The 22,971-nt window shown below is 43.3% G+C and overlaps 1 protein-coding gene across 1 annotated transcript in view; it reads left to right on the top strand.

The window, feature by feature from the left end:
* Window positions 1–22,971, top strand: part of ppfibp2b (PPFIA binding protein 2b) — an 80,763-nt gene that overhangs the window by 46,815 nt on the left and 10,977 nt on the right. Inside the window, 16 exon segments of the mRNA XM_082957367.1 lie at window positions 467–538; window positions 540–581; window positions 3,127–3,267; window positions 6,959–7,156; window positions 8,428–8,520; window positions 16,151–16,262; window positions 17,219–17,280; window positions 18,143–18,218; window positions 18,728–18,834; window positions 19,060–19,127; window positions 19,428–19,502; window positions 19,841–19,901; window positions 20,187–20,222; window positions 20,606–20,735; window positions 22,079–22,214; window positions 22,455–22,583. Coding sequence (XP_082813493.1) covers window positions 467–538; window positions 540–581; window positions 3,127–3,267; window positions 6,959–7,156; window positions 8,428–8,520; window positions 16,151–16,262; window positions 17,219–17,280; window positions 18,143–18,218; window positions 18,728–18,834; window positions 19,060–19,127; window positions 19,428–19,502; window positions 19,841–19,901; window positions 20,187–20,222; window positions 20,606–20,735; window positions 22,079–22,214; window positions 22,455–22,583 — 1,538 coding nt within the window.

Here is a 22,971-nt window from a genome sequence, read left to right as displayed (position 1 = left end):
CTGCTGATTGGCCAACGGGCCTGTGCCGGTTGACTGATAAAATGATTGGCTGCTACCTCCCCCAAGGTGCTTTAGCTTTACTGCTTCGCTTTCCTTTTTACCTGCTTCCCTGTGGGCTGGCCAGAGTGGGCTGGCCAGAGTGGGCTGGCCAGAGTGGGCTGGCCAGAGTGGGCTGGCCAGAGTTGTGGGCTGACCCACCAAGACAAAGAAAGAGGTAAAGTTTACTCAGCTCAGTTTTTGTAATTCAGTGAACCATGTCAAGTCAAGGGTAGGTTAGGTTATCTTTCATGACATTTCACATTGGCTGTTGACATAGAGTTCTACTCCGGCTGAGGAATGAAGTGAAACTACCTGTGTGTTGTCAGAGGAATTAGTGCTATTAGCATACAGGTAGTTCCAGAGCAGGCGAGAGGAGCTATTTGTCAATGTGAGTGACTGAGTAAGGTGTCCTGTCTGTGGGTTGTAGGTGAGCGTGCTTACAGACCAGGTGGAGGCCCAAGGAGAGAAGATCCGAGACCTGGAGAGCTCTCTGGAGGAGGCACCACCACAAACTCAACTCCACTGAGGAAATGCTACAGCAGGTAAGAGAGAGACACTACCACTACTTTATCTGTGCTCAGTGTATTAGCATGGAGAGCTAAATATTGATGTTGTCAACCTCTACTTGTTTCCTAGATAAACATAGTCTTGTTTTAGTCTTAGATTATTTGAGTTGACTGTATTTTGTAAATGTGTGATTTATAGCACGTTTAAAGATTACAATGTGCTGTTGCTTAGTGACAAATGGAACCAACAAGCTGTGGTAAATTAGTAACAAGAGGTGTGGTTTCATGACATTCTTACCAACATAAGATACTGACGCTTCCTTTGAGTGACTCACCTCGATTGCACAAAGTTTGTCACTCAGAAGATGGAGGGATAGCTTTCAAAGTTCACTATCTTTCGATCTTACAAGCTGACTGACTCCATGGCATTATAAGAGCAGAAATATTTATGATAGTGGCCTCCACTAAGAGCAGACTGCATAATCTTACAATAATTACAGCATATTCTTTCTGAAGCTAGAGCAACATAAAAATGGAGGGAAAAGAAGACTTTCTCAAAATGTCCTCTCGATGCACACAGTTTAGGTGCACCCATACTAAAATAAATGTAGCTGTGTGTACCAGGACAGGCTGCTAAGCAGGCTTTGGATCAAAAGTGGAGCGGTCTTGTCTCTGCCTTATGCACCAGTAGGTATGAAGAAGGCAAAGTAAGTCAGTCAGTGCACCATGTTTGTTGTGGAAATGTAGGGAGGGAGACAGGGTGAGGGTTTTACAGTTTGTACTCTGACTTTAAGAGATGGGAGTGAGACAGGGTGAGGGTTTTACAGTTTGTACTCTGACTTTAAGAGATGGGAGTGAGACAGGGTGAGGGTTTTACAGTTTGTACTCTGACTTTAAGAGATGGGAGTGAGGGGGTGTGAGAGTGAGGATCCCTTGAGCTACATCTGCTTACTCCTCTTCTCAGGCTGTTACGTGCATTCCAAACACTGGAACGCAAAGCTACCCAATTTAAGGATCAAAAAGCCCTCTGTCTTGTTTGATTGTGTCTCATCCAGCCATTTAGTTCCCCATAAATGTCAGTAATAAACAAAGATTCAACTCTAAAGTGAATTAGTTTTTTATCATTTTTATTGGCCTCAAATGCCAAGCAGATTGTGTTTCTTTCATTTTGTTGCCTTTGTACATAGGCACAGGTCTAGGGGAACATCTTTCTTCCACCTGAGAAATACCATTTCCTGTTATTACATTATCTCACAAGGTCATGCAAAAAACAAATGCTTAATGTGGTTATATAGGAGAGACCAAAGCCACTGGTGTCTACTGTCTACTGTCTACAGTGCTCTGTGGTGTGACTGGTAATTGTCAGCTGGACCCTAGTGTTAGACCTGCATTTTTAACCAGACATTGTCTACCTTCACATTGTTTGGCCGCATTGGAGTTTTGATGAGATCTGTTTGAACAATGAGCATGTTTACATGCACAGTAATAATTCGATATTGAACTGATTATGACAGTAAGCAGATTATTAGTCTGCGTATCTAAATCAGCATACGGTCAAAATCGAAGTAAGCATACACTGATTAAAACACCTGGTTTTCTGATCAATCTTTCACATTATTAGGACAGGTAAACACCTTCATCGTCGTTCCATCAGTGTATTTGATCTACACATGTGCTTGCACCAGCCGAGCGAGCCTCCCTCTTTAGCACGAGTGAAGTGAGTTTGGAACAACTGTATGTATGCGTCTTAGAAGTCGTTTTCACATACACACTTTATATGTCCGAACTCTGAATCAAATATGCTTCCCAAAAATAACATGGTCGCTGTGGAAGAATGTTTATTTTGATTGGTGATTTCCTGCATCTATCAGAGTGCTATTAGGAATCCTGATTTCAGATGTGTTAATCTGATTGTCCACAATAATCACATTATTGTGTGCATGTAACCAAACTCATTGTGTGTAGTGTGATTAGGCCTGGTCAATTTATAGATGAATCTTTGTCACTGCTGTTCTGAACTTCGAATGGAGATGGCTATTCTGAGTCTCAAGAGAATTCTTCTCAGTATCTGCTGCCAGTTCCAGTAAAAGCTAATGGATGAGTGTGTTGGGCAGATTATTTCACCAATAGACTCATCAGCCCTATACTTACTCAGAGCCACATGCCTGTGAGGGATGCCAGGGAGGGATGCCAGTATCAAACAGTGTCTTCTTTCTATGTGTCTCAATCAACGAAAGACACACACACACACACACACACACACACACACCATACACATCTCTCCGTCTAAGCGTTAAGCACCCATTCATAAAACAGTTTGTGTCATCCCTGTTGGGCACATGTGGATTCACCACTAATTTCCTTCTGCTTGGTTTACTGAATCAGCACCGTACTGCACCGCACTGTTCTCCATTCCGTTCTCCATCCCTGGTTCCCTGGCTGAACTTTTGGTTTGGGGGAACTTTTTGCCCAGTGGAGCGGCAACTGACTTTGTACTGCGCTCTGGTCAGTGGATGCGTTGTGTGTGTGTGTGTGTAGGGGAGTGTTAATGTGTGTGTCTCTGTGGCTGTGTGCTGCACAGGAGCTGCTGAGCCGGAACTCGTTGGAGACCCAGAAACTAGATCTGATGGATGAGGTTTCCTACCTGAAACTGAAGCTGGTCGGCATGGACGAGGAACAGAACCACAACGACAGCAGCAAGGATCAGCAGAACAAAGCTGAGGTACAGTACTGTAGTGGGCTGGTTAACTGGGCTGGTTAACCATAAAACATAACTTAAACTAGAATTAAACTGAAATTGAAAAGCACTCCACTCAGACCTTTGTTTGGTGGCACCATTAAGCCACAGCTGTTAGCAAGAGTCCCACAAAGCATTATGAAGTGAGCCAACTTAGTATGTTTTCTAGTTCAAACAGTACTGGAATGCCAAGTGAAAAATAACATCATTCCATCAGTAGCGAGTGTGGTCTCAGTGTGGTCTTTCAGTGCCTTTACCAGCTTCATGACCCACCTGTTGTTCTCTTTGAGGCTGGCTGGGTAGAAACCACACGTGGAATGTTTATTTGATGTTGCACAGACCACAATGTGCTCTAATGGGTCAGCAGGCCTATGTAGAGCTGTCAGATACTTCAGGAGAAACATGGACTTGGCATGAAGAGAATTATATCTCTATAACCTTGAGAATAGCAATTCACAAGTAGCCTCACTTTCAGTCTTAGAAGTCACATGGCTGGAGAAAAAAGACTACAGGAGTAGTGAATGAAGGATTTAAGTTAAAATGGCATAAACATGTAGGTCTGTAGGTTCACTTTGACACATTTATATGACCACTCCAAACCTATAGGTTTACAGTAAAGAGAAACAGGGGATCTCCATAGCCTAGGACACCCCAACGGGACACCCCAACGGGACACCCCAACGGGACACCCCAAGAAGATCAAACACTCCCCCCAGACAGACAGGTGGCCCCCCAGACAAGCTGTAAAGTTCCCCTCACAGGAGCACCTCCTCTGTAGGTCTGTCAAAGCCCTGGTCATCCACTGACTGGTCACCATTTTATAACTTCATTAGGAACTGCCATGACCAGACCACCAGCTCTCAGTGGATTTATGCTCTAGTGTGTTGGGCTAATAATGGGCATAAGTCTTCCAGGTACTGTGAACAGTTACAATAATATTAGAAGTACAATTGTAACTGTTCACAGTAACTGAAAGACATATGTCCATTATAAGAGCTTATACAACTGTTTGATTGTTGATATTAGTTCATCATATTAGTTCTTCTGACTGTATTCAGAGCTAAGTCAGACACGTCCATGTGCTTGCTGGATTCCACCTAATGTTATGTGTTGCGTCATCCCTCTGGAGAAGGGTTAGGCATGACCACATGCAGTCAGCTCAACTCCAATAACCTGACCAACTACTCCAAACACCCCAGTCCAGTTCACCAGCAACAGCACCTCCGCCTCGCCTCTCCTCAATGAGCCCTTTGTGCTGCTTTGTTCAGTGTATTACACCCAGCTGCTCTCAAATGGCACTGTAGCATGCCAATGTAAGACCTTGAAAAAGAGGGGAGGAGAGGAGGAGAGTCTGACTTTTCTGTGACGTTGGCAGTGTTTTGTCTGTCTGTCTGTCTGTCTGTCTGTCTGTCTGTCTGTCTGTCTGTCTGTCTGTCTGTCTGTCTGTCTGTCTGTCTGTCACCAGAGCCTCAGCCCTGTAACAACCCCCAGTCTGTCTGTCACCACAGCCTCAGCCCTGTAACAACCCCCAGTCTGTCTGTCACCACAGCCTCAGCCCTGTAACAACCCCCAGTCTGTCTGTCACCACAGCCTCAGCCCTGTAACAACCCCCAGTCTGTCTGTCACCACAGCCTCACCCCTGTAACAACCCCCAGTCTGTCTGTCACCACAGCCTCCGCCCTGTAACAACCCCCAGTCTGTCTGTCACCACAGCCTCAGCCCTGTAACAACCCCCAGTCTGTCTGTCACCACAGCCTCAGCCCTGTAACAACCCCCAGTCTGTCTGTCACCACAGCCTCACCCCTGTAACAACCCCCAGTCTGTCTGTCACCACAGCCTCAGCCCTGTAACAACCCCCAGTCTGTCTGTCACCACAGCCTCAGCCCTGTAACAACCCCCAGTCTGTCTGTCACCACAGCCTCAGCCCTGTAACAACCCCCAGTCTGTCTGTCACCAGAAGATCTGGCCTTGTGTTAAATGAAATGGAAGATTTAGTGTTGTGGATGTCCGCTGCCCCAAAAGGTGATTTAGAGTCTGATAAGCAGGGCTGGAAATTACCAGAGACACAGAATCTCGGCGGGGCCTGAACTAGAGCCGCTGACAGACAGTGGGGCAGATGAGAAATGGCAGCGTGCAGACGTGCAGGCTGTGTTCCAGACATTCTGGTGAGCAATCAACTGCTGAGCGCAAAAATACGCTGGAGACATTTGCACAGCAGATCGGACGTGAGGGGCACATCGATGTGAAATGAAATCGCTATCTGATTCAGAATCTGGCCATGACATGAGCACATTTCTGTAACTGTTGGTAACAGTGACATTATGCAGAATATCAAGTGTATTGACAGAGAGGGAAGCTTGTGGGTTTACCATGTAGTGTACACAGCCTGTCGGGTCATGTGTCTCTGACCTCGTCCCATAAATCCATGATATCCGGGCGGAGCGGGACTCCACGCCGGTTGCGGTGTCATGGTAACCTGAAGCCAGTCTGCATTTGTTTCATCCACAACACTAGGCTAGGCTTCATGCACCATGGGGGAATGGCAGAAATTCACTTGGAACATCCAACAAGGGCAAACACATTCACCCCGGAGACCTCCCCTCGACTACCAAGCTCAGAGCATACAGCTATACATAGAGGGGGATGTGTATCATCAGCTGTACTGTCAGTGTAACGTCAACTGGGACTTTCATATGAAACTTCCTCTGTCCACAAGCCAGGCATTTCTGTCAGCGTATCCAAGATTAGGACATTAAACCACCAACCCACCCCCTCCCTTCTCAGGGAATGGATTGCCCACTTTTTCTACTCTAATGGAAGATTCCAAACCATAAAATCAAAGTTTGTTGCCTTTTAACTTGTTGGTATCAAACATACACTTCAGTTTAATTCTAGTTGGCCAAAATGTTAATAATATAGTTAGGAATCTACTTGCTGTCCTTAATCTTCGAAGCCTTCCAATTCCTCAGGGAAGTAAAGGTATCTTCTGGCCAGCAGCCAGATAAGCCAGTCTTTACATTTGCACTTTGAGAACTTGAAATTTTCCGTATTGACTGACCTTCATGTCTTAAAGTAATGATGGACTATCGTTTCTCTTTGCTTATTTGAGCTATTCTTGCCATAATATGGACTTGGTCTTTTACCAAATAGTGCTATCTTCTGTATACCACGCCTACCTTGTCACAACACAACTGATTGGCTCAAATGCATTAAGAAGGAAAGAAATTCCACAAATGTACTTTTAACAAGGCACACCTGTTAATTGAAATGCATTCCAGGTGACTATCTCGTGAAGCTGGTTGAGAGAATGCCAAGAGTGTGCAAAGCTGTCATCAAGGCAAAGGGTGGCTACTTTGAAGAATCTCAAATATAAAATACATTTCATTTGTTTAACACTTTTTTGGTTACTACATGATTCCATATGTGTTATTTCATAGTTTCGATGTCTTCGCTATTATTATACGATGTAGAAAATAGTAAAAATAAAGAAAAACCCTTGAATGAGTAGGTGTGTCCAAACTTTTGACTGGTACTGTATATACTGTACCTCTTATTTTAATGTATTTGTTTTACGAATATAAAAACAAAATACCCACAGCAGTGCATATCATTTGGAACCTTTTTATTATTATTATTATTCCTTTTTCTGTTTTGTATTTTCTTCTCCCTCTCTCAGTGTGTGGTAAATCTGATAAGCGAGCTCCAGGAGCAGATGTGTAGGTTTCAGGAAGAGATCCACACCCGCATCATGGAAAAACGGGCCATGGAGGCCCAGGGGGAGAGTGGTGCCCGCGAGGCCCACGACCAGAGCCCTGACGTGGGCTTGGGTGGTTCTGATGTGGAGGAGTTTTGCTGTCGCTGTGGAGGACAGAATGTAGGCAGTACCCATGGACACGCTACCCCCCCCCCCCCCCCCCCCTCTCTCTTAACTACCGTCCTCCCTACCCCTCTAGATTCCTCTACTGGGTCTAGTACTTAACGCTTCTCTTTACAGTGACTGAAGTCTCTACCTCTACTACTACAATGTGTGTGAATCCTGTGGTTTTTAAGTGTACTGTTTTCCTCCATATCCGGGTGTTTTTATTTTTTTTGGGGGGGTGTAGATCAGCTTTAATATTGCAGATAGATTGTGGCTTCCATCAATGTAATTGTCTGCATCATTTCCAATCCCCCATTTTTTTTTGTAAATGTATATATAAAATATCCGAGTGTCTCAAACTCATTGTAAGTGGTGTGGTGCGTTTGCATGACCGTGGTTCACCTTATTAATGCAATCAAGGTTTACTGGTCACTGTGTCCAAATACTGGGCTTGGTTGATGGCTTATGCTCCTACCCTATCTCTAAACATGAGATAAATTCAAATCTATCTACTTTAGTCACTTTTTCAATGTTCAAGTTTTTTATGATTTGATGAAATTGTCCAAGAAACATTATATCCTTGTGCCAGTTTGTTTCAATATTCAGCCTTGACATAACTTTTTTGAAGGGACCTAATGGATGCTGAAGCAAACTGACTGGTAATGTCCATAAACATTGTTCCTTTTGAGGAGCCTGAGCCATCACTACTGAGTACAGTATAGTGCAGGGGTATTCAACTCTTACCCTACGAGGTCCGGAGCCTGCTGGTTTTCTGTTCTATCTAATAACTAATTGCGCCCACCTGGTGTCCCAGGTCTAAATCAGTTCCTGATTAGAGGGGAATCACCCACCTGGTGTCCCAGGTCTAAATCAGTTCCTGATTAGAGGGGAACAATAAAAAAAAATCAGTGCAACTGGCTTCGAGGTCCAGAGTTGAGTTTGACGGGTTTAGGGGCTGACTGACTGGTCACATGTTAAAAGGGTCATCTGCTGCCTTTCCTGGGATGTGGAGCTTTATATGTATTAACTGCACAGTGTTCTGGCTGGGATCAAATTACATGGGTCAACATTTGAAAACTTCCCTTCTACGTTTTGGTGTAACATGTTCATTTATAAACTAAGAGAACAATGTTTATATCCAACACTGGTTTTTGACTGGATAAGTTGGTGTTTTCGTGCAGAAGGCACAGTGAAGAGCATGGTGTTTTTGGTCTGGAGATTTTGCATCAAAGGGACACAGTTATTTTCAATTAAAAACGTTACAACATGTTCTGTGTTATTGACAGGGCTTACTGCAAGAACTCAGGTTCCTCAAGAGTAAAGTGGATGTGCTGGAGGGGGAGAAATCGCAGTATGAGAGAAAACTAAAGGCCACGAAGGTAAAAAAATAAAAAATATCAGAAAAAATCTTGTTATAACTTTTGCTTTCTGTCACAGTTTTGTTTTACAGTTCTTTATCTGTCAGTTTAGTTTATTCACATGGCACTTTAAGGTGAGACCCACTTTAGTTGGTTTTATAGCAAATTGATATTCCTATTTCATTTGAAAACATAATTGCCTCAATTTTACTTTGTTGCTCTTGGCAACTCCAATTTTGGAGGTAAACTTTGTTCCTATCTTCCAGCTTACTTTCCACCCATTCTGGCTTTCTCTCCCTCTAGCTCTCTATCTCTTACTCTCTCCATGTGTGTTACCAGTCGCTCATGACCAAACTCTCTAGCCTGAAGGTCACTGTAGAGCACACTCAGGTGGAGAAGCAGCACTGGGAGGAGCAATGGCGGACCGCTCAGGTGCCTCGTCTTCCTCACCCTAATCCCTCTTTCATGCTGACTACTCCTTCTCCTTCCTCCTCTGCTCCTGATGTTCTCTGCCTCCACCTCACTCTGCACTTGTCCCTCTTCCTCCTCCTCATCCTCCCCTCCTCTTGTTAACACCATGGTTGTGGAATCTCATTCACCCAATCCCTCACAGTTTCAGGTGGTTCTACTGAGATCCTGTGAGTAGAGTTTACTTGGAGTATTGTCATCTGTATGACTAGACACTGTACGGAATCCATATGAGGAACACTGTCATTCCTCTGACAATGTTCCTCATATGGGTTCCATACACATTTCTATTTTTAGTTAAATAATGGGTAATTATACTGAACAAAAATATAAACACAACATGCAACAATTGCAACGATTTTATGAGTTACAGTTCATATAAGGAAATCAGTCAATTTAAATAAATTAGGGCCTAATCTATGGATTTCACATGACTGGGCAGGGGCGCAGCCATGGGTGGGCCTGGGAGTGCATAGGCCCACCCACTTGAGAGCCAGGCCCACCCACTGGGTGGGCAGGCCCAGCTAATCCGAATGAGTTTTTCCCCACAAAAGGGCTTTATTACAGACAGAAATACTCCTCAGTTTCATCAACTGTCCGGGTGGCTGGTCTCAGACGATGTGGTGAAGAAGCCGGATGTGGAGGTCCTGGGCTGGCGTGTTTACACGTGGTCTGCAGTTGTGAGATCAGTTTGATGTACTGCTAAATTCTGGTGGCCTATGGTAGAGAAATTAACATTCAATTCTCTGGCAACAGCTCTGGTGGATATTCCTGCAGTCAGCATGCCAATTGCACACTCCCTTAAAACTTGAGACATCTGTGGCATTGTGTTGTGTGACAAAACTGCACATTTTAGAATTGCCTTTTATTTTCCCCAGCGCAAGGTCCACCTGTGTAAGGATCATGCTGTTTCATCAGGTTCTTGATATGCCACACCTGTCAGGGGAATGGATTATTTTAGCAAAGGAGAAATGCTTACTAAAAGGGATGAAAATTTGAGCACAAAATTTGGGAGAAATAAGCTTTTTGTGCATATGGAACATTTCTGGGATCTTTTATTTCAGCTCATGAAACATGGGACCAATACTTGACATGTTGCGTTTATATTTTTGTTTAAAATATTCCTCCAAAATAAGGATATGTACATTTGTTTTCTATATCTATGGGGAGAATAAGGAAAAAAATATAAAAACAAACAAATAGAGAAAAGGGACGAGCGAGACCAAGCGAACAATGCTTTTGACATTGACTCAAACTGACAGCTCAATCTTACTCCCCCGTCCTCTCCGACCAAGAACTAATAATACAGAACATAGCATGCTCCAATTGCTATCTGTTATTCAATGTACGGGTTCTGCAGAAGTGAGCTGAAGGGGGTTGAGGGAGGCGATACGTACATGTCTCAGGCTGCAGACAGACTGCCATGTTTAGAAGATCTATCTATACTCTGTGCTCATCCAGAGGAGACGGCTCACAAGTGTTTGTTTGTGTGGGCGTGAATGGTAGATGATCGACTCTGAGACTTCCAACCATTGAGTTCACTGACCAAGTGCATGACCCTCTATAGGAGTCTCTGTGGTCATTGACTACCACCCACAGGCTTCAGGCAGTTAAGCCAGAATGGTCCTAGGCAGGCAAGCAGGCAAACAATCACCGTACTGACCTCCATGCTTCCCCATATTTTATTATTGGATTAGTGAGGTTCCCTTTTTAATGTGCATGTGGTCTATTGGGTTTGTACCAGGGGTTGGAACCGGTTCAGGGTACAGAACCGAAAAACTGAAAATAACAAACTTTTTTGAGGAACAGAATCAGAACCGGGAACGAAAGTGATCTATACTGTTCCAGAACAGAACTGTTTTAAAAACATGGCAACTGGATAATAACGTTATTTTATGTTCCGTGCATTTTCTTCAGTCTCACAAACTCAAGGCGCCTATGCAAAGCACTCACTCTGTCACTCAGAAACTTATTCCAGTGTCTGAAAATCTTTGCCTACACATGCACACACACTGGCAATCTGCCCCTCCTCTTCCGAAGCTTAGGCTACTGTAGCCTACTGACATTAAGCGTGATTCAGAAATTAGGGAGAGATTTTTAATTTGAGAAGAATGGATTCCATTTTTCAATGCTAGTTATGGGTACTATATTTATTATATTTCACATTCGATTTATGAACTACAAAAAGGTAAGACGTGTTTTTAATTCTGGTGCCACTCTGCACACACTGTTAGCTAGCTCTGGTCCAACTTTAAGCCAGCGCTCGGAAGTTCAAAGACATTCAAAGTTCCTCCATAGAAGCTTCACCTCTGTAGGTATAATTCTGTGGGCCTAATTCAGATCATGTATTTCATAACAATGCCCAGCGCGCCAAGCCCTCTCTCGCTCTCTCCCACCTGTAAAATTTGGCTCCCAGCTTGCAATTAGGAATCGGACCAGAAGCGACCGGAACTGATTGTATTGGCCCGGAATCGGGTGTCGGACTCGGCCCGGAATCAAAATGAATGACTGCCCAGAATCGTCGACATCTTTCCAGAATCCTGATGCATATTTAAATAAATGTGTACAAAATTACCACGATTTAGTCATTTGAAATATGACTATTATACATTTTATACATAGAAATTATACCCATCCACAAAAAAAAAAACATCTTGTGTCAGAGGAAACAGCATACACCTGGTGACTGTGTATGCACCTAGCCCGCCACAGGAGTCGCTACAGCGCAAAAGGACAAGGACATCCCGGCCGGTCAAACCCTCCTCTAACTCGGACAACGCTGGGCCAATTGTGCCTCGCCTCATGGGTCTCCCGGTCGTGGCCGGCATGGGTCTTGAACCAGCATCTGTAGAAACTCAGTTTGCACTGCGATGCAGTGTCTTAGACCACTGCACCACTTGGGAGGTTCTATCTGCAAAGTTTTTAATGCTTATTTATTGCCTTGCACAAAGTATCAAAATACTACACAGGACTCTTAAAGAATATCATTTAAATGTTAATTGTATTTTTTTTTATCACAGAAACAATGAGGAAAATATGGAAAAAATAAATAAATAATGAAATGTTAATTATATAAAGCAGCAGGTGTAATCATCTGCCAGAGAGTAGCCCCAATCGGCCCGAGCCCCAAGTAATACATTAGGGCCAGATAACTCTCACCGGAATCAGCCCGAGCCCCAAGTGATACATTTGTGCCAGATAACTCACACCGGAATCGGCCCGAGCTTAATCCCCGCATCCTGGCCATAAGTAATACTGCCGAAGGCGGCCCAGACTCGGGCCATATGACGTCGGCCGAGTCTGACTCTCATCCGAGTGCCCCAACTCTCATCCGTAATCGGCCCAGATCCACTGTGCTAGCTGGGCTGCCTATGCTAAAACAACTATAGCATGCCCACTCCATAGCAAGCTGCTCCATCCGCACTAGTTGGTGAAGTAATTTAATGTTGAGCTAATGTAAAAAAATATATATATGTATTTCAGAGGTTTAGAAAGGAACAATATAAATCTGTAGTTTTTGGGTGGTTCGAACAAGTTCAAAACTTTTATTTTGCCGGTCAAAACAGTAAAATGGAACAAAAAATGGTTCTGTTCTGAACGATTGTAAAATAATTTCAGTTTCAACCCCTGATTTGTACTGCAGTGTACTGCTCTCATCCAGCCTCATTCTCTATTTCTGTCTACTACTGCGCCTTATTCCAAGCCCCATTGCTCAACCCTAACCCTTTGTGTTACCAGATAAGGATTGCTGCCCATGTCTATGTGTGGATAGTTATCTTGTGTTTAAAGTTTTTGACTACAATAGATACAGAGCTTTTTATTGACTTCAAACTGAATTGATCAGTATATGTTTGTCCTCCCTATGACACTAAGGACCTAATCAGGAATTATGCACCACACCCCTCTCATGATTTTCCTAATTGAGGAAGACATCATTGCCCTGTCACCTTGGAACTACAGTGGGGTCTAAAATTATTGGCACCCTTGATAAAGATGAGCAATAATGACTGTATAAATAAATAATTCAAATTCTGAGCTACACTACATGACCAAAAGTATGTGGACACCTGCTCGTCGAACATCTCATTCCAAAATCATGGGCATTAATATAGAGTTGGTCCCCCCTTTGCTGCTATAACAGCCTCCACTCTTCTGGGAAGGCTTTCCACTAGATGCTGAAACATTTCTGGGGGGACTTGCTTCCATTCAGCCACAAGAGCATTAGTGAGGTTGGGGACTGATGTTGGGCGATTAGGCCTGGCTCGCAGTCGGCATTCCAATTCATCCCAAAGGTGTTCGATGGGGTTAGGGTCAGAGCTCTGTGCAGGCCAGTCAAGTTCTTCCACACCGATCTCAACAAACCATTTCTGTATGCACCTCGCTTTGTGCACGGGGGCATTGTCATGCTGAAACAGGAAAGAGCCTTCCCCAAACTGTTGCCACAAAGTTGGAAGCACAAACTCGTCTAGAATGTAATTGTATGCTATAGCGCTAAAAACTGGAACTAAGGGGCCTAGCCTAAATTATAAAAAACAGCCCCAGACCATTATTCCTCCTCCACCAAACTTTACAGTTGGCACTATGCATTGGGGCAGGTAGCGTTTTCCTGGCAACCGCCGAACCCAGATTCATCCGTCGGGTTGCCAGATGGTGACGCGTGATTCATCACTCCAGAGAAAGCTTTTCCACTGCTCCAGAGTCCAATATCGGCGAGCTTTACACCACTCCAACCGATGCTTGGCTGTGCGCATGGTGATCTTAGGCTTGTGTGCGGCTGCTCGACCATGGAAACCCTTTTCATGAAGCTCCCGATAAACAGTTCCTGTGCTGACGTTGCTTCAGAGACAATTTGGAACTCGGTAGTGAGTGTTGCAACTGAGGACAGACGATTTTTACATGCTACGCGCTTCAGCACTCGGCAGTCCCATTCTGTGAGCTTGTGTGGCCTACCACTTCGCAGCTGAGCCGTTGATGCTCCTAGACGTTTCTACTTCACAATAACAGCACTTACAGTTCAGCGGGTCAGCTCTAGCAGGGCAGAAATGTGATAAACTGACTTGTTGGAAAGGTGCTATCCTATGACGGTGCCATATTGAAAGTTCCTGAGCTCTTTAGTAAGGCCATTCTACTGCCAATGATTGTCTATGAAGATTGCATGGCTGTGTGCTCGATTTTATACACCTGTCAGCAGCGGGTGTGGCTGAAATAGCCAAATCCACTCATTTAAAGGGGTGTCCACATACTAATGTAGATTTAGTGTATATTGTATGCAAAAAAAATTGGGGAAATTATATTACTGGGTACTAATACAATTGCTCAGAGAAAGAGATTTTGTTTAACAGGTAATAAAAAACATCTCATGAAGTTAGGGTTAAAATTATTGACACGCCTAAAGATTCATATATATATAAAGTTTTCAGAAGATTAGTATTTGGTCTCATATTCCTATCACACAATGACTACTGTACATCAAACTTGTGACTTTACAAACTTGTTGGATGCATTTCAGTTTGTTTTGAGTTTGTTTCAGATGATTCTGTGCCAAATGGAAATGAATGGTAAATAATGTCTAATTGTGTAACTTTTCTTATTTATTTACCTAGGCAAGTTAGGTAAGAACAAATTCTTATATACAATGGTGGCCTACCACAGCCAAACCCAGGTCAATTGTGTGCTGCCCTATGGGACTCCCAATCACAGCCAGATGTGATACAGCCTGGATTTGAATGAGGGACTGTGGTGATAGCTCTTGCATTGAGATGCCATGCCTTAGACCTCTGCGCCACTCAGAAGCCCTTTTATTGTAAATAAGAATATAATATGTTTTTAAACACTTCTACATTAATGTGGATGCTACCATGATTACGGATACTCCTGAATGAATCGTGAATAATGATGAGTGAGAAAGTTACAAAGTTACAGTGGGTCAGATATCATACCCACTAACCTCCCTGTTAACTGTGGCCTTAATTGCCTACCATCTGTAAGCTGTTAGTGTCTTAACGACTGTTCCACAGGTGCATGTTCATTAATTGTTTATGGGTCATTGAACAAGCATGGGAAACAGCGTTTAAACCCTTTACAATGAAGATCTGTGTGAAGTTATTTGGATTTTTACGAATTATCTTTGAAAGACAGGGTCCTGAAAAAAGGCAGTTTCTTTTTTTCCAGAGTTTGTCATGGAACGAGCAGATGTTTGTACATGTTTGTACACTGTAATGTTTGTACACTCAGTGTAATTTTCCCCCAAAAATGTGCCTACAATATAACTCAGTATTTGAATGATTGATTTTATACAGTCATTATTGCTCATCTTTATCAAGGGTGTCAATAATTTCAGACCCCACTGTATATCTGTATGAGACTAAGGGCTCTATTCAATCCGCATCGCGGAAGTTCAGCTTTACAGCTTGATTTAAATTTAAAGGCAATGTTCCCGCTTTAGTGGAGACTTTATTCAGGGTAAACGCTGCATATGTCATCTCAATCAGAAGTTACCTTTACATTTCTATCACGTAAACTGTAACGCTTCAGCTTTACTGACTGCATAGAGCCCGTAATGTCATTATCAAATCAAACTTTATTGGTTGCGTACACAGATTTGCAGTTATCGCATGTGCAGCAAAATGCTTATGTTTCTAGCTCCAACAGTGCAGTAATACCTAGCAATAAAAAACAAAACACATGTAATAAAAATGAAATAAAAACAATTCAAGAATATCAGAACGAGCAACATCTATACACATAGTGGTGTGTATAGACAGTATGGACAGTATATGAATAGAAAAGGTGTGTACAGCAATAGTTATGGGATGAGCCATGACTAGAATACAGTATATACATATAAAGTGGGTAAAATAGTATTTAACCTTTTATTAAAGTGACCAGTGTTCTATGACTCTATGTACATAGGGCAGCAGTCTCTAAAGCATAGGGTAGAGTACCTAGTGGTAGCCGGCTAGTAACACTGACTAAAGTTCAGAGCAGTGTTGACTGTTTAACAGTCTGATGGCCTGGAGATAGAAGCTTTTTATCAGTGTCTCGGTCCCAGATTTGATGCACCTGTCAGTCTCCATCTTCTAGATGGTAGCGTGGTGAACAAAGCCATGGCTCGGGTGGCTTTGGTTGTAGACATGCAGTATTGACTTGGATCACTCCATTGACCATGACCCTCTCTTTACAGGTGGAGATAGCAGACTTACAGCAGATACTGGCTTCCAAAGACTCTGAGATCGAGGGCCTTCAGAGCCAGCTGGTCTCCAGAGGCCCAATGACCAATGAGAATCCAGAGAGAGGTAACCTTACCTGTCAAACACACATCATACATCATCAGTAACAAACACCAGGGGACTGACTACTTGAATGCATAGTGTCATTAATACAGCTGGTACACCTCAAACTAAATATCATCTACTAATGCTTATTCTACTGTCAGAGCAGGGGGAAACTTTGAACATTGACATTTGATAATACGAACTAATGATACCAATTGAACCCAAATTATGGTTGTTTCGAGATTGAATTTGACATTAAGCTAGTCATCTGCATGTGTGATGTCAGGTATGGTGCCTCATTCAAATAATACCTAACAAATGCCTTCTCTCTGCCCCCTCCACTGTTGTCTCTTTACTTTATGCTGCCCCCTGCTGTAGTGGAGGTCTTTAGGAGACTGCTGACAGACCAATGTAAGGCTCTAGTCTGACTAAGCTTGTGTAATTGTGGCCCTGGTGCAATTCTGCTCCGCCGTCACTGCCTCTCTGTTCTGCTGTCTAATCCATGCTGTCATGCTGTCATGTCTGTCACACCCATTCCATCAGCCCTGGCAGCTACAAAGGAGGAGAAGGGTGAGGAGGGGAGGGAAGCTCTGACACATCCTCCTCATACTCACACTCATGAGAACAGTCACTCCTCTTTCCCATAGGGCTGTTCATTTAGCTCTCGTTTTGTCACCTATGAAGCTAAGGTCTCTAGGCCAAACATATGAGCCCTGTTCTATTTCAGAATTTAAAGGTGCAATCTGCAATATTCAGGATAAAGCTGGCCAATTGTCATTTCAGTTAATGACATACCCATTGAAAAATATAACTTATAAATGCCTCATGAGCTCATGATTACAACTTGATTCAGGGGTGGACAGGGACCAGAAATCGGCCCTGGCATTTTCTTCCTTAAAGCCCTTACACCAACTCTTTTTTTATAGATTATTACTCTCATAATTCACAATATATTTATTTATTTTTTCATTTTTCAGACCAAGAATTCCAAAGGTTGAAAATGGGGATGGAGTCTTTGTTAGCGGCAAATGATGAGAAAGTATGTTTTAAAAACTCTGTTGAATAGTGTGTATATTGTGTTATTTAACTGATAATGCCCAATAAGCCGGTGTTTGGAGGATATGTTTGTTGAGGGTCAGCAAACCGTGCCAATATATCCTCCAAACACCGGCTTCGAGGCCTTTATCACTTTTATACAGGTTACCAACATATTCAAATAATGATTGACATATTTTCATTAAAACAGTTGTTTTGATTAATTTATTCATACTATTTCATCCTTCCACAATATATAGTTCCAACACAAATCTAGGGTTGCTACCCAAGCCGGCTGGTCGTTCGTTCTATTGGTTCAGTTGCCAGAGACACGACCCAGTCGTTCAGTCTTTTTATTCTGTATCTATGGACTCGACCCAGTTGTTCGTTCTAAATGTTCCAGTGCCATACTGCCTGGCAACGTTCTTATCCCTTTCTAGCTAGCCAACTACAGCTAACTTACAGTCATGTCAAACATCAAAAAGAATAACAACAGTAGCTGCATTTGTTTAAGCTGTTTTGTAGTGACATTGATTTGGACACATCCATAACAATGAGCTAATGAGGCGCGATTTTGTGTGGCATAGAAATGTGCTCTCTCATCAGGACACTGTTGTTCAACAACACAGCTAACAACACAGCTAACACAATCACTGGATTGCGCAGTCAGATGGAACAGAGTAAATAGGCATTTTAACGTCATAGATTTAGCCGGTGGTAACTTGTGGAATAGACACCGGCTGGAATGCGGTTTTAACCAGCATTCAGCATTTAGGATGAGACCCACCGTTGTATTAACATATTGTAATTTGTTGAAGTTGTACAAAGTGAAGGTATGTTATTAAAATCCTCTCTATGTGTGTCAGGACCGTCACATAGAGGAGCTCACTGTTCTCCTGAGACAGTACAGGAAGATGAAGGAGGTGATGGCCCTCGCACAAGGTAATACACACTTACTGCTTCTACACACTCACTGCTTTTATACTGTGCACACTCACTGCTTTTATACTGGGCACACTCACTGCTTATACACACGCACTCTCAGAGGTAATAAACATTCAAGTATTTTTCAAACAAGCTTTGTAAATAATTCAAAGAATGTTGAAGTTGGTATGCATTGAATGATAATGCTTAAGGGTCATAGCACTGCATTACCCCTTTGTGTGTGCGTGTGTGTGTGTGTGTGTGTGTGTGTGTAAATAATTCAAAGAATGTTGAAGTTGGTATGCATTGAATGATAATGCTTAAGGGTCATAGCACTGCATTACCCCTTTGTGTGTGTGTGTGTGTGTGTGTGTGTGTGTGTGTGTGTGTGTGTGTGTGTGTGTGTGTGTGTGTGTGTGCGCATGTATGTATGTGTGTGTGCGCATGTATGTATGTGTGTGTGCGCATGTATGTATGTGTGTGTGTGTGTGTGTGTGTGTGTGTGTGTGCGCGCTGCATGTGTTTAGTGTCCAGTGAGAAGCTCCTTGTTGGCAGCAGTGAGGAGGAACTGAGCGGGAGTCTGAAGATGAGAGCCCTCACACATAAAGCTCATTCCGACATCATCCGTTCAGAGGTAAGAGACCTCTACGTGCTCCTCCTCTGGGAACCACTAAACACAGTACTACTACAACCTGCATTTCTCAAGTACTCAGTGCTTGTGCCTGCCTACTCTTACATATTTTCATAGAATAGAACTAAAGCACTGAGAAGTACTACACTCCATACCTCTGCGCTCACATACCGTACCCAGTACCTCTTGGTCTAAAGTGTGTCCTCTGTGTGATCTCTCCCTATCCAGATGTCTTCTAGGTGCTCCTCTCCTCTGTTAAGGTCGTCCTCGTCCTTCCAGAAAGAGCTGAACTCTAGGTAAACAAACAAACAAAAAACACTGACTCCACACATGGAGGAAGAATTCACCAACAGCTTTGTATTGTTGTTGCTGTTGTTGAAATGACATGTACTTAGGAGAGGGTGACCAAACGTGCATGAAGGGCATATGTAACCCTGGACAACCCCACACACACACACACACACACACACACACACACACACACACACACACACACACACACACACACACACACACACACACACACACACACCTTTTGCTCCAGCCGTGCTCCCTCAAGTTTACTGTGTTCTACTGGACCTGTCCCTCTGCCACAGTATCCAGACCTCCCTGGAGACGTCCATGGTGATGGTCTCCCCGAGCGATGCTGGCTGCTTCCACAACGGACAATGGCAAGTAGAACTGAGGCTGCATGGGTGTGACAGCCAGGCTGCTCCTTGTTTTGGTTGTCTTTTAATTAGGGGCCCGCTAAAGTGGCTGTGAGTGACCCTGTCACTGTGATGTCCCCGCCTGGCACAAACAGCCCTCTCAGACCCCTTCTCCTGTAGAGCCCAGTCTGTCACATCACATTACCCACAATCCCTTCTGGGAGGTAGTGCCACAGACCACAAAGAGCACCAACTAAGAGTTTCCAACTCTTAATTCTACTCTACTGAACCCGTAACTCAAGTTAAAATACTTTACTCTTGTAGTGCAAGTTGGGTTTCAATGTTGTTGTTTTTCTCGATAGGTCCCAACCACAGATGCTTTCAAGCAGCCTGGAGGAGTTACAAAGCGGATTGTTACCAAAGGTTTCATGATTTTGTTGTGTTTTGATTGAACTTTAAGACTGTAATATATCCATGTTAGACATAAAGCATGTGCTTCATTTGTATTTGACCAAACACATTAGAAACATTATGCGTGCTCTAACAGCAATACATAACCAATACGCTTCTGATGACTGTTAACCTAACAAAAAGTGCTAATCACAGTGCATTCTCACACTCTTGTTGTTTAGTTGATACTGTCAATACATCAGTCTACTAACAGTGTGTGTCTTCTCTTCATTACATGCACGGTCCCCCCTCCTGTAGCATGTAGTGGGTCAACCAGTTGAAGCGGTTTCAGAGGTATTTTCCACTGAATGATCTCACCAGAGCCGCTAACCCTTAACCCTTAACCTCTCACAAGCTGACTTTATCCTAGCTGACCTGAACAGAGCCAAGGGTTGACCTGAAACTGTCAAATGTAGTAGCGATCATACTCTCGATGCCTCTAAGGCTTATGAAACTAGCCTTTTGTCTGTTGTTTCTTGAACACTAGTGACTCCAATGGCAATCCAATTGAATTTACAGTGATATTGTCATGAAAGGAAAAAATATCAATCTGATTCTAGTGTTCTGTAATGTACAATAGTCGCAGTTCAACTGAAATCAAATGTCAACAGATGCCATTTAATTGAATTTTGAGTAGACTCGTGACTTGCCTGTAACCATGGTTCCCCCACTTACAGAATCGGCACATGGAAATGAACAAATATCAGACCCTACCAGGGAAGCTGTCTCGACCTGACATGAATGGGGATCAAGCCACACCAGTCCAGCTGTCCCCTGACGATAGCGAGGACAGTGAGTTGAGCCTAAGTAAGTTACATCTTAAAACACTGCTACTTGTTGTTTTTATCAAACAGCCTACTAGAATGTTTCAAACAACAAATAACAAAATCTTCCTAAATAATTATAAACTGGTTGGTTCAAGCCCTCAATGCTGATTGGCTGACAATAAAAAAATATATATTTTGACTGCTCTAGTTACTTTGGTAACCAGTTTATATAGCAATAAGGCACCTCGGGGGGTTTGTGATATATGGCCATTATACCACGGCTAAGGGCTGTGTCAGGCACTCCGTGTAGCGTTGTGCCTAAGAAAAGCCCTTAGCCATAGTATATTGGCCATATAGCACACCCCCTCGGGCCTTATTGCTTAAATACACTTCTATGGCTTGTTACAACAATGGCACTGTTTCACTATTCTCTCATACTGTGGTGGGTTTGTATTGGGGCAGCTATTCTCCGCATTCTCTCTCACTCTGTACTAATCTTTCACTTGGTTTGCTGCTGTTCTGTTTCTCCTGTCCTCTTTTTTTGCTTTGCGTGGCTTTCTGTTTGTGTTATGGCTGAAGACCGCTGCAGGAGTGCCAGCGCTCCAGCTTTAGGTACCGTGCTAGTACTCTGGCAGAAGCCCCATGCATGTCAAAGCACCAAGCCCCTGTTTTCACTATGGATTAAAGTTGTGACTAAACTCCAGCCTGTGCTGGAGGGTGTAAGACCCTCAGTGAGTCAGAGAGAGGCGTCTCGGATTATGCCTGACCCTTTTTTTTTCTCAAATAAATGAGTGGTGTTGCAGTGCACCCCTCCCAAAGCTGACTACCCTCAAAAGCAGGGCTACTTAGGTGATGTCACGTGTGGCGAGGGTTGCTTGCACAGGGATAGACCTTGTCTGAACTGGCATAACCATCCACTGTAAACAACTATAGATGCAACATGATAACCCATTCGCCTCAGGCTGTAATTTAATTTCCCTGTGTGAAATATTTTTATTGAATATGCAAAAGAGGAATTTGTCTTCAAAGATTTTAATTGGCATCCGCTAAGACAGCATTTAAATTGCATTAAGCACTCTGTATAAACACTTTGTGACATCTGCTGATGTAAAAATGGCTTTATAAATACTGAAAATGTTGGAGCGCACAAACAATGTTAATGCTTTCCTGTTTCACTTCACACTGGGCTAACCTTTGGCATGATCTATTTGAAATGTGTGTGTCCTGCATAGACCTTAAATGTAGGCCCTAAAGAATGAAATAAATACAGTGTCCCTTAACCTTTGCATGACTTACTTTCATGAAGAGAACAGTAGGGAAATTATTGAAACAGTTTGAAATAGTAGTACAGTACTTATTTAACATAATCTCCTGCTCTCATAGGAAAGTCAGAGAGACTGGATGAGTCCACGCAGTCGGACCTGTCCCCCCTGTCGTCTGGAGTGGACTCAGGAAAGCAGTCTCCTGTCTCCCCAGATAACAAGAAGAACCACCTGGGCATCAAGAAACTCTGGGGGAAGTGAGTACCTGTACAGAAGACACACACACACACACACACACACACACACACACACACACACACACACACACAGGAAGGGCACACTGCTGAATATCTATTCAGAGATATTAATTCAGAGCCTAATGGTATAAATGGGAGATATCTGATACAAGTCATCCTGGGTAGAGGAGGTGGCCTTGCAAAGGTACTGTGTAATTCTTAGTGAATGGCTAATGATGTATTCTATCTCCTCTACCCTAGGATTCGCAGGACCCAGTCTGGCACCCTGCAGAGAGAGGACCTTGAGCCTGGAGAGTTTAAGAGGGGGGGACTGAGAGCCACTGCCAGCCCTCGTCTGGCCCGGACAGGAGAGACATTGACCTCTGCGTGGTATGGGACAGACAGTATCACAAAATACATTTATACAGTGTATCCTCTTAAAACCTCTTACATCTAGATGTTCCGCTAGCGGAACACCGCTCCAATATCCAATGATAGGGCGTGGCGCGATTTACAAACTCCTCAAAAATCCAAAAACTTCCATTTTTATTTTACACCATTTTAAAGACAAGACTCTCCTTTATCTAACCACATTGTCCGATTCAAAAAGGCTTTACAACGAAAGCAAAACTTTAGATTATGTCAGGAGAGTACCCAGCCAGAAATAATCAGACACCCATTTTTCAAGCTAGCATATAATGTCACAAACACCAAAACCACAGCTAAATGCAGCACTAACCTTTGATGATCTTCATCAGATGACACACCTAGGACATTA

This window comes from Salmo salar, chromosome 10 (genome assembly GCF_965601325.2).
Source record: "Salmo salar chromosome 10, fSalSal1, whole genome shotgun sequence".
In the NCBI taxonomy this organism is placed as follows: Eukaryota; Metazoa; Chordata; class Actinopteri; order Salmoniformes; family Salmonidae; genus Salmo; species Salmo salar.
Note: the sequence above shows the minus strand (reverse complement) of the source record. Positions and strands in the feature narration are given on the sequence as shown.